The sequence below is a fragment of the Eretmochelys imbricata genome, chromosome 8 (genome assembly GCF_965152235.1).
Source record: "Eretmochelys imbricata isolate rEreImb1 chromosome 8, rEreImb1.hap1, whole genome shotgun sequence".
NCBI classification, from domain to species: domain Eukaryota; kingdom Metazoa; phylum Chordata; order Testudines; family Cheloniidae; genus Eretmochelys; species Eretmochelys imbricata.
In genome coordinates, this window is record NC_135579.1 from 106,780,439 (window position 1) to 106,792,751 (window position 12,313).

General features: G+C 53.8%; 1 protein-coding gene across 4 annotated transcripts in view; it reads right to left on the reverse strand.

Annotated features, from left to right (window-relative positions):
* IPO13 (importin 13) overlaps positions 1-12,313 on the reverse strand; it is a 67,624-nt gene that overhangs the window by 19,074 nt on the left and 36,237 nt on the right. For all 4 annotated transcript variants that reach the window (XM_077823749.1, XM_077823747.1, XM_077823746.1 and 1 more), the window contains 5 exons: positions 10,082-10,223; positions 3,738-3,904; positions 3,061-3,181; positions 1,577-1,724; positions 979-1,160 (listed from right to left, as the gene is read on the reverse strand). In XM_077823749.1, the coding sequence (XP_077679875.1) occupies positions 979-1,160; positions 1,577-1,724; positions 3,061-3,181; positions 3,738-3,904; positions 10,082-10,223 (760 nt within the window). The remainder of the gene's footprint in view (positions 1-978; positions 1,161-1,576; positions 1,725-3,060; positions 3,182-3,737; positions 3,905-10,081; positions 10,224-12,313) is intronic.

Genomic DNA, 12,313 nt, shown 5'->3' on the forward strand with positions numbered 1-12,313 from the left:
ACCCTGGCCCTGGCTGTGGGGCTGAACCGGGCCAAGCTCTGGAGCCCCAGGGACTCGCACCTGCTGGCCCTATCAGTCCAAGTCCCAGAGGAAGGTCAGCAGCCGATCTGGGCGCTCGGAGCTTTCCCGCTGCACCTGACCCCGTGCTGTGGCCCAGTTACGTGGCTGGACAACTCAAGCCGCCCCCCCCCCCCCCGTCTCACAGCTCTCCCGGGGGGGACGTGCTGATGCTAGGTGTGCACCAGTCTGTGCTCTGAGTGCCGGCCCCGCAGCGCCAGGGCAGAGTGAGCCCTGGGCTCTAGGGGCGGGGCCTTCCTTGGTTTCTAACAGCCAGGACGGGGCTCCTGTGAGCTCCTGACCTCTACCTGCCATTTTCTGCTCACAGGTAGGGCACGGCGGGAGCCCCAAGGCAGCCCTGGAAGAGCTGGGCAGGGCGTAAGGCTGGACAAGGAGCAAATGAACCCACTCTTTGCTCCTAGATCTTTAATGCACAGAGCGGCTGATCTCTGGCACCGAGCAGGCCCCAGGGAACACCCCACAGCGGCACTGCAGAAGGGAGCTCAGCAGGCAGCTTAAGAAGTGCTGGGCTTCCCTGATAGGTGCCTCCTTCAGGGCTCAGGAAGCAGCCCTCTGGGTGGGCAGGGCCCCTCCTCGTGGCGTGGAGAACAGTCCCCACCGAATGCAGCACCACCAGGCCCAGGCTGAATTCAGTGCAGTCCAGCCCCACTCGCTGGTGTCACTGGCTCAGTGGCCTGGCAAGTCGTCTCCCCAGTACTACTCCGCTGTCCACTTCTGCTCCCTAGCCCGATGCTGCCCTTGCACCCTTGGGCCAGTGCAGGGTACATGGGCCTATGCTGGGCAGCCCCACCCCCCTCCCTGCCCCCAGACTCTGGCCTGGCCCAGGAGAACAAGGACGGGCTCCATGACCGCGTGCTCCAGGCTCCCCCTCGCTGCCGGGCCACACCATCGTTGCCTTACCTGGGACACAGCAACGATGTTGGCGGCGTAGGGGGGCAGGTCGTACTTGCACTCCCGGCAGATCTTCTTCAGGGTGGAGACGCTGGAGATGGAGAGTTCTGGGTTGCCCAAGGCCTGGAGCACCAGGGGCAGCACGTTGTTGATCATGACGGGGTGGTCAGCCAGCCACTCGGACAGGGCCCCTGCGCACAGCGGATGGGAGGCAGGGTCAGACTGCAGAGCGGTGCCACCATGCCGCAGGCCACTCATCCCACTCTGTGCCTCTCACTGCAACAGCCTACAGCCTCTTTCCCCAGGAGAGCCCTGCCAGACCCCAGCCCGGCTCCCCAGAAAGGCAGGTGGGCAGGGCGGGGGCGGGCAGGGGAAGATGCTCAGTGTCAAGGCAGCAGAAGGCCTGGCCCTGCAGCCAGTGGCTTGTGGCTCTCAAGGCACAATGCCGTGAGCGGCTGCACCATGAAGTGCTGCCAATGGGGAGGAGGAAGCAGGGCCTAGCAGCTGGAGCCTGGAAGTAGGAGAAGAGGGAAGGGGTCAGCTCCTCTGCAGGGCGCCCTCCCTCCCCTAGCCCCCGGCGAGCGCACCTCCCCTCCAGACATCTCACCGATGGTGAACATGACAGTGTCGGCCAGCTGCACGTTGCTGATACTGATCCGGGGGATGAGGCCAATCAGACCCGGCACCACGTCAGAGTAGTTCACGTCTATGGTCTCTGCGATGGACTGGAACCCGTAGAGTAAGGCTTCCGTGTGCTACCGGGGGCAGACACACACACCGAGTCAGAGCCCTGTTCCACCCCTAGGAGCACCCCACCCAGGTTCCAGCTGCTCAGGTTCCAGTCCTGTGCTGAGATCTGCAGCACCTTCCAGCTCCTTTGCACGCTGCTGGGGCTTCGTGAGTGAATTTCAGTCAGGGGGTTAAACAGTTACCCACATGGGCAAAAGGACTCCTGGTTTCACTGCCTGCAAGTGAGGTGGGGGAGAACAGGGAGCCCAGGGCTGAGCTAGCAGGAGACTGTGGGTCTGGAGTGAGGGGCACTGGCAGAGCTGTGGGGGAGCCCAGGGCTGGGCTAGAAGGGGGCTGCAGGGCTGCTAGGCTGTGAAAAGCAGAGTCCCTGGTGTTCTCCCAAGGAAGAACGCTGCCCTCTTGGCTTGTGGGGTCAGCTGGCTGTTTCTGCTAAAGGGGTGTTGCCACCGACGGTCCCATCTCTCCAGGGTTGACTATGTGCCCTTATGTAGTGAGAAGGTTAGTGTGTAGGTGGGCCATGCTGTTTTCCCTTGGCGCCCACCTACACACTAACCTTCTCACTACATTAGGGCACATAGTCAACCCTGGAGAGATGGGACCGTCGGTGGCAACACCCCTTTAGCAGAAACAGCCAGCTGACCCCACAAGCCAAAAGCCCCACTACCCCCTTCCCAGCTGCTCCAGCCTCTACGGTGCTCTGACCCCTGACAATGTCTACATTGTGTCCATCAGTACATAAACATGGTAACTGAGGGCAGGGCTGGGCCCCCAGAGCCCCTACCCTGGGTGCGTGATTCAGAGCCATTGCTCGCTCCATATCGCTGTTGTATGCCCGAGCAGGGGCCTGGCCACTTGCCCGCAGTCCCTCCGGATGGACACTGACCAGACGGGAAGGTGGGACACAGTCCGGCTGCAGGGGCAGCCCGCCCAGGGAGGCTGCAGCCATCAGCTGCTGAGTGCTGGCAGTGGCTGGGCTGCGAATCAGCACTCCCACCGGCTGATAGTGATGAAGGAGGTGCGATTGACAGAGGTCGTGGGCTGACTGGGAGGCCAAGGGGAGGAGATACATGTGGATGAGCGCACAGCAGCGCCCTGGCCCTCCCTCAGCTCCCATGCCGCAGCACCGGAGCTGGCTTGGCCCGGCCCTGATGCTGCCTAACTAGTTTATGGTGAGCCTGTAGACGAGGCACCGGGCACATGCCCCCCAGCACACACCCGGGGGTAACGGCTTCGGCTGTTCGGTCCCCACGCAGGCTGGTATTTTTGTTCTCCCTTCCTGTGCCAAGCCCTGCCCAAAGAGGGGGACCCAGGCCCCAGGGGCCAGCGCGGCTCCTTGCTTACCTGCCACGAGGACGGCTGCTCTGTGTTGGTGAGGAGGCGGCCCAACTTGTCATAGAGGCTGCTCAGCAGCTCCGCTCCCAGCATCTCGTACACGTACATCAGGGTGTCGGAGATGTCCACCCTAGGGGAGGGAAGCCTCCATGGGAGTCACCGAGCGCTGCCCACCTTCCCCCAGCACTTTGTTGGCAGTGCCCAGCACCCAAAGAGCTCTGCCCTCTGGGTCTCTGGCAGGGGAGAAGGGGGGCAGTGCCTCCACCCATCTGAATCACACCGCTGAGCACTGCCCCTCCTGTCACAGACTGCTCTACCATCTCCCACCCGTTTTGGGAGGAACTCTGAGCCGTCAGCACCCCAAGGTCAGCTCCAAACCCCAATCCACCCCCGCAGCCCCTTCCCCAAGAGAGCCATTCGTGCCCCCAGAGAGGTTCATGCTGCACTCCTCCCCGAGGAAGCAAAGTGTCCACTGACCATCCACAGCGATCCCCCAGGGGCTCTGCATTTCCTGGAGAGGTCAGGCCACCCTGCCAGACAGGCGGTTATCCCATGCCATCCGCTGCCTGTTATGCACACTGCCCCTAAGGGCACAGAACAGCATGCTCTCCTCCCGTCACCCCCAGGGGAAAAGATTCCAGGCAGGGAGGGGCATTGGCACCCCCCATGGCACGGCCCCAGCCTACCTGTAGATCCGGAACTGCTCCTTCTCATCCGAGGACCAGAACCCATACTCCTCATCGGAGGGGAACTGGGCTTTGTGCAGCAGCACGTCCACCAGCTGGAAGTAGACAGGCCGGTAAACCTGCTGGTACACGGCCTGCTTGTCGGGCTCGAAGGACAGGATATCATCCTGGGAGGGCAGAAACAAACCACACCTCAGAGAGGAGGCAGCAGCCCGCCTCTGGGTCCAACAGCACTGACACCCCAGGATACCTTAGCTGTCTCCCCAGTGTTAGGAGGGATCTGCTGGAGATTCACCAACACAGCCCCTCCAGGGGCTGGCAGGATCTGGGCCCTGGAGGAACAGGCCCCTCCAGGGGCTGGCAGGGCCTGGGCAGAACTTGCTGGAGCCCCAGCCCAGGATAGCTCTTGGGGCCGTGTCCCTGGAGGAGATGCCAAGGGCCGTGGCAGACCTGCTGGCCTTCACAGCCCACAGCATGGCCCATGTCACGCCCCCTAGCATGCTCTTCATTGGGCTCCAGGCTCGGGATCCAGGGCACACACTCCCCCTGCATGCAAACTCTGCTTAGCCAATGCTTTCAGGGAAGGCTCACAAGACCCAGCCGACTCTGCCCCAGGTAGGGGGCAACTTCCTCCTCCTCGCAGCACCCTCAGACCCAAGCCCCGAGAATTCCCCACTCTGTGAGCGACAGCAGGGGGATGACGCGGACTCAGAATAAAGGTTAAGGGTTCCACGTTCTCCCTCGGGGCTGCCTGGAGACCAGCCACTTGGCTGAGCCCTGGCTGGCGTCAGAGCAGCCAGCACTGAGCTGACAACCCCCCTTCCCCCGCCCACAATCAGCAGCACCTTGGCAGCTGCAGCGCAGAAAGCAAAGGAAGGAGCACAGAGGTTGAACTAGGGGCTAAAAATAGACCATTACCTTGGTGGTGACATTCTTTCCAGCTTTCCAGCGGGGGACAGAGGCAGACAGGAGCGTTTGCTCAGCTCCATTCCCAGCAAGGACAGACAGAGCCTCAGGCTCTCCCCACCCCCACTCCCACAGCAAGATGTGGGCTGTGATCTCCTGTAACACCTGCTAAGAGGGGCTGGCGCCTGGTGAATACTGCCATGGAGCTGCAGGCTGGGACGCTTGCCCCGCAGTCAGGACAGATCCCAGTGCCTGAGCACAGTTGTCTCCTGGAGAGATGCAGAGATTGCCTGCAAAGGGCCATATTCCCACAGCAGGCAGACACCAGGGCACATCCCAGTCCAGGGTTAATCCTGCGCCACTGAGGGACCCGCTGTCTCTCCTCACTGCCACACAAGGGAAGCGCGGCTTGCCACGTCAACCAGCAGGGACACAGCCCATGGCCCTGTGCCTTTATGCCCTGCCTCCACACAACAGCCAGAGAGAGATCAGGCCAAGGAGCTCGGCCATCAGCCGGAGCTCCAGGTCCCAGGGGTCTCCCAAGCTGTGAGGGCAAGCCTCAGGCAGTCTGTTCGGGACAGCAGTGGGGAGCTCCTGCCCCATATCTGGCTGCTGGCAGCAGGATGCAAGGCACGCACTGCTCGGGAAGTTAGGAGCTGTGCTCCCTGCTTCAGCACAGAGGTACTGGCCAACATGGCAGCACAAGGGGCTGGGAGTGGCAGGGGATCAGCAGCCCAGCTTCAGATCTCGCTGTCCCGTGCAGGTTCTTCACCAGCCCTACCACGGGGGGCTGAGCGCTGGAGCCTGGCGGGCTCAGCCTAGCCACGATACACTAAGGACGACAACAATGCCGCTGGCTGTGTGCTAAAGGAAGCCAAGGAACCATCGGTGAAACCAGGGCTCCCAAGACCTCTACCCCAGTCATCAGCTCACCCCACAACTGGTCCTGGGAGGATTCGGAGGAACGTAAGAACGGCCAGACTGGGTCAGACCAAAGGTCCATCTAGCCCAGTCCCTGACAGTGGCCAGTGCCAGGTGCCCCAGAGGGAATGAACAGAACAGGGAATCGCCCAGTGATCCATCCCCTGTCGCCCATTCCCAGCTCCTGGCAAACAGAGGCTAGGGACATCATCCCTGCCCATCCTGGCTAATAGCCTCCATGAACCTACCCTCCATGAACTTATCTGGTTCTTTTTTGAAACCTGTTATAGTCTTGGCCTTCACAACGTCCTCTGGCAAAGAGTTCCACAGGTGCGTTGTGTGAAAAAATATTTCCTTTTGTTTGTTTTAAACGTGCTGCCTATTCATTTCATTGGGTGACCCCTTGATCTTGTGTTATGAGAAGGAGTAAATAACACTTCCTTATTTACTTTCTCCACACCGGTCATGATTTTATAGACCTCTATCATATCCCGCCTTAGTTGTCTCTTTTCCAAGCTGAAAAGTCCCAGTTTTATTAATCTCTCCTCATATGGCAGCCATTCCAGACCCCTCACCATATTTGTTGCTCTTTTCTGAACCTTTTCCAAGTCCAATATATCTTTTTTGAGATGGGGGGACCACATCTGCATGCAGTATTCAAGATGTGGGCGTACCATGGATTGATATAGAGGCAATATGATATTTTCTGTCTTATTATCCATCCCTTTCTTAATGATTCCCAACGTTGTTCACTTTTTTGACCGCTGCTGCACATTGAGTGGATGTTTTCAGAGAACTTCCCACAATGACTCCAAGATTTCTTTCTTGAGTGGTAACAGCTATATAGTTGGGATTATGTTTTCTAATTTGCATTACTTTGCATTTATCAACATTGAATTTTATCTGTCATTTTGTTGCCCAGTCACCCAGTTTTGAGAGACCCTTCTGTATCTCTTCACAGTCTGCCTGGGACTTAACTATCTTGAGTAGTTTTGTATCATCTGCAAATTTTGCCATCTTACTGTTTACCCCTTTTTCCAGATCATTTATGAATATGTTGAATAGGACTGGGCCCAGTACAGACCCCTTGGGGGACACCACTATTTACCTCTCTCCATTTTAAAAACTGACCATTTATTCCTACCCTTTCTTTCCTATCTTTTAACCAGTTACTGATCCATGAAAGGACCTTCCCTCTTATCCCATGACAGCTTACTTTGCTTAAGAGCCTTTAGTGAGGGACCTTGTCAAAGGCTTTCTGAAAATCTAAATCACTCTATCCACTGGATTCCCCTTCCCCACATGCTTGTTGACCCCTTCAAAGAATTCTAGTAGATTGGTGAGGCATGATTTCCCTTTACAAAAAACATGTTGACTCTTCCCCAACAAATTATGTTTACCTATGTGTCCAACAATTTTGTTCTTTACTATAGTTTCAACCAGTTTGCCTGGTACTGAAGTCAGGCTTACCGGCTTGTAATTGCCGGGATCACCTCTGGAGCCCTTTTTAAAAACTGGCGTCATATTGGCTATCCTCCAGTCACTTAGTATAGAAGCGGATTTAAATGATAGGTTACAGACTACAATTAGTAGTCCTGCAATTTCACATCTGAGTTCCTTCAGAACTCTTGGGTGATACCATCTGGCCCTGGTGACTTATTACTGATCAATTTGTTCCAAAACCTTCTCTAATAACAACACAATCTGCGACAGTTCCTCAGATTTGTCACCTAAAAAGAATGGCTCAGGGTTGGGACTCTCCCTCACATCCTCAGCCGTGAAGACCGATGCAAATAATTCATTTTGTTTCTCCGCAATGGCCTTATCGTCCTTGTGTGCTCCTTTAGCACCTCGATTGTCCAGTGGTCCCACTGGTTGTTTAGCAGCTTCCTGCTTCAGATGTACTTAAAAAAAATTATTGCGATTACTTTTCCAGTATTTGGCTAACTGTTCTTCAAATTCTTTTTTGGCCTTCCTAAATATATGTTTACATTTCATTTGCCAGAATTTATGCTCTTTTCTATTTTCCTCACTAGGATTTAACTTGCATTTTTTAAAGGATGCCTTTTTGCCTCTCACTGGTTCTCTTACTTTGTTGTTTAGCCAGGGTGGCACTTTTTTGGTTCTCTTACTATGTTTTTTAATTTGGGGTATACATCTAAGTTGAGTCCCTATTATGGTGTCTTTAAAAAGTTTCCATACAGCTTGCAGGCTCTGTACCATTTAGTTTCTCTTTAACCTCCTCATTTTTGTGTAGTTCCCCTTTCTGAAATTAAATGCTACTGTGTTGGGCCGCTGTGGTGTTTTCCCCGCCACAGGGATGTTAAATTTAATTATATTATGGTCACTGTTACAAAGCGGTCCAGCTATATTCACACCTCTTAGACCTGATCTTGTGCTCCATTTAGGATTAAATCAAGAATTACCTCTCCTCTTGTGGGTTCCAGGACCAGCTGCTCCAAGAAGCAATCATTTAAAGTGTCAAGAAACTTTCATCTCTGCATCCCGTCCTGAGGTGACATGCACCCAGTCAATATGGGGATAGTTGAAATCCACCATTATTAGTGAGTTTTTAATTTTAATAGCCCCTTTAATCTCCCTGAGCATTTCACAGTCACTATCACCATCCTGGTCAGATGTTCGGTAATATATCCCTACTGCTATATTCTTATTATTCAAGCATGGAATTACTATCCATAGAGATTCTGTGGTACAGTTTGGTTCATTTAAGATTTTTACTTCATTTGATTGTACACTTTCTTTCACATCTAATGTCACTCCCCCACCAGCACAACCTCTTCCGTCCTTCTGAAAGATTTTGTACCCTGGTATTACTGTGTCCCATTGATTATCCTCATTCCACCAAGTTTCTGTATGCCTCTTATATAAATATCCTCACTGAATATGAGGCATTCTAGCTCACCCATCGTATTATTTAGACTCCTAGCATTGGTATATAAGCATTTTAAAAACGTGTCACTTTTCAGCTGTCTGCCATTACGTGATGTAATTGAATGGTACTTTTTTTTCATTTGACTATTTCTCATCCGAACGTAGATGCTGGGGCGGAAGAAGGGAAGGGCACACACAGGGTGAGGCAGTCAGCGAAGCCTGCCAGGGCGTGGAGGCCTCTAAGGCCTGGAGCCTCTGCACTGACCTGATGCGTCATCACAAGGAAAAGGGGGGTTGCAAAAGCCCAGGAGGAGGGAGACCTGTAGCAAACTCCAGCCCTGTCCACTAGTCGTGCTACCTGCACGGACCCCAAACAGCCCAGGGGTAAGGCCATCAGATTCTAACAGGCCAGCTCCAGGAGACAGGCGGTGCTCCTGGAGGCCAAGCCAGAAGCCTCTTCAGCTTAGGAGAAGACAAGACTGCAGGCCCAACAACAGATAATGTGTCACCCCAGCTCCCTCTGCAGCTGGCAGCCAGAGACGCAGCCAGGGGCTGGACAATCAGGCCTGCTGTTGGGCAAAGCAGGGGTGTGAAGTTTTAATTAGCCATGCTAATGAGGCCCTGGAAGTGCTTGGGCTCTTGTTCCAGCTCAGACCCCAAGGGAATGTGGGGGTGGGGAAACCGAGCCACAGGGCCCATGCTCCTAATCTCACCCTCCTGCAATGGCTTTGAACCGCTTGGGCCAAACTTTGGCCATGCAGAGCTGCAGGGAGGCAGACACTTAGAGGACAGGCCTGCCCAGAGAGCCCCCGGCTGGCACATACCAAGCCCCTCTCTGCAAGTTCTGGCGGCCATGGCAGGAGTTCTATGAAGGACAAGCAGACCCGTGCCTCCCCTCCCCTGCACTAGAACGTGTGTCTGGGTTTGGGCTGGCATGAGGGAGGGAGCTAGGGAAAGGGAACAGCAGCAGCCTCTCCTCTACCATGGCTGACCGGTGACGTGCCCCAGCGAGTTCCCAGCAGGTCCCCCCGCAACCTCTCCTGGCTGGAGCCGGGCTCTGTTCCCAGCTCTGCTCAGCCACACCCCGACAGGAGCAGTACTGGAGGGAAAAGGGCCCATTTCAGACATTCACATGGAAGGTAAAGGCCTGGGTGCAGTGCTCGAGCCATAAACGAGGAGGCAGCCCAATACCCATCTGTGCGCAGTCCCTCACCAAGCCAGTGCCCACTGAGTTACCCTGACATGCCTGGGAACACGTGGTCGGGGAACGCCCAGTGTTCTAGCTCACACAGCAGCGACCCCGGGCCAGAGAGCAGTGTCGTATGTTCCTGCACGCATGGGCCTGCCCCCAGCTCTGCCACCGAGCCACACTTAGTTGCAAGAGGAGGCTGAGGCCTGACTTGGCCATGAGCTGCTCCAGGCTACATTGCCCAGTGCAATGCATGCTTGGGGAGGGCAGGACTCCCAGCTCTCGCCCCCCCTTCCAAACAGATGCAGGGCTGCAGTGTGGGCTCTGAGGTGCTAATAGAGCAGGGAGCATGGCAGTGACCTGGGCAGTGCCTGGACCCCCAGCCAGCTGCCCACTTCCCCACAGCTCTGCCACTGCACAAGGGACAGTCACTCACCTGCAGCGTGTACCAGAAGGTGAGCGTCAGGGAGCTGGTGGTTTCGTTGACAGGGTAGTGCCCGGGGATACCAGTGCAGAACATGATCATGTTGACCAGCGCCAGGAAGCTCTGCCAATGCTGCACCTGGTCCAGCAGGGCTCTGGGGGGACAGCAGAGGGCACCCGGACTGCTGTGATAACCGGGCCCACAGAAGAAGCGAGTGGAAGCTACAGACTCTCAATAGCCCACCACTACAAATGCTGCTGGGGAAAGGTGCCAAGAGCAAGGCAGCCGAAACTACTCCAAACAAAAAGGCCCCCTAATGGAACTCGAGGCCTGCGTTAACAGCCCGGCTGGCACACAAGAACAGCGCGAGACCAGAAATCAAAGGCCAAAATGGGCGTATCAGAAATTAGGCCTAACTGGTGAACAAAATAACGAGGGGATGGGCTATTCCACACACCACTCCCCTCAGGTGCTTGCAGAGAAAAGACTCGGGGGGAAAATCATCAGCAGAAGAATAAGCTGTCTACTGACAATTGCTGAAGCAAGCTTTATCATGGCTGCCACTCCCACCGTCTCCAGGGATCCCAGGATCTACCCTAACATTAAGCGGGGGGTGGGGAACAGACTTTTGTCATCCTGGGCCTGAGAGACATCCCAGCCAGGCCAGGCCAGAGAGAGGCACCCAGATGACATTGCCACCTCTGTCTCTAATGGTTCTGGCTAATCTCCCAACCACCTCCTGAGACGGAGACTATCATATCCCCCATGTGTCCTCTCTCTTCCCACTTTCTCTCTTCTCTCTCCTATAGCTCTCCTTCTGGCTCAGCAGAGTTTGGCTGAGCTGGCCAATACTGTCTATTCTGTAATGCTGCTGAAAGCTTGCGACCAGAGAAGCAACTAAAATCAATGCCCTAAGTAGCCCGATGCCGGTACCAGTTTGCCAAGCCTTGGAGTGGCTGATACGCCTGTGGGCTGGGCCTGTGTTTCTCCAGCAGTGAGGATGCAAGAGAGTCAATATCATAGACAGGAGCTGCAGCCTCTCTCCTTGCTGCTCTTTTCTCTCCCACCTTTATGTATGTTTGTCTGGTTTCACCTTCTAGGAAACAGGATCAAACTTCAACAGCAGCAGCTCCAGGCCAGCTCCACTAACCCCAAAAGGCCAGTTACTCCCGTCTCTGACACCATCTACCAGGATGTCGAGTGAGGGGGCGGGGGCTTTCTAAAACAAGGGATGTTGTTACAATGAAAACCTGACTAAATACTTCACATTTCAAAGGCTTCAACTGGTTTTCCTTCTTTTCCTGTATCTTTAACGAAAGGCTGAAGGGTTGTTCCTGGTGTCTGCCTTGGGACAGAGCAGTCCGAGGTCTCTGGATAGCAAACCCTGACTCCTTGTTTAACACTGTTTAATGCTGGACAGTTTCAGGGTCATGTTAACACTAGGGCTGTCGATTAATCACAGTTAATTCACACAATTAACTAAAATAAATTAACTGATTAAAAAAATTAATGGTGATTAATTATTGTTAAACAATAGACTACCAATTGAAATGTATTAAATATTTTGGATGTTTTTCTACATTTTCAAATACATTGATTTCAATCACAACACAGAATACAAGGTGTACAGTGCTCACTTTATATTACTACTTTTTTATTACAAATATTTGCACTGTAAAAATGATAAAAGAAACAGTATTTTTCAATCTACCTCATACAAGTACTGTCGTGCAATTGCTTTATCATGGAAGTGCAACTTACAAATGTAGGGATTTTTTGTTACATAGCTGCACTCAAAAACAAAACAATGCAAAACTTTAGAGCCTACAAATCCACTCAGTCCTACTTCTTGTTCAGCCAGTTGCTAAGACAAACAAGTTTGGTTACATTTACAGGAGATAATGCTGCCTGCTTCTTATTGACAATGTCACCTGAAAGTCAGAACAGGCGTTCACATGGCACTTTTGTAGCTGGCATTGCAAGATATTTATGTGCCAGATATGCTAAACATTCATATGCCCCTTCATGCTTCGGCCACCATTCCAGAAGACATGCTTCCATGCTGATGATGCTTGTTAAAAAAAATAATGCGTTAATTAAAATTGTGACTGAACTCCTTGGGGGAGAATTGTATGTCCCCTGCTCTGTTTCACCCGGATTCTGCCATATACTTCATGTTATTGCAGTCTCGGATGATGACCCAGCACATGTTGTTCGTTTTAAGAACACTTTCACTGCAGATTT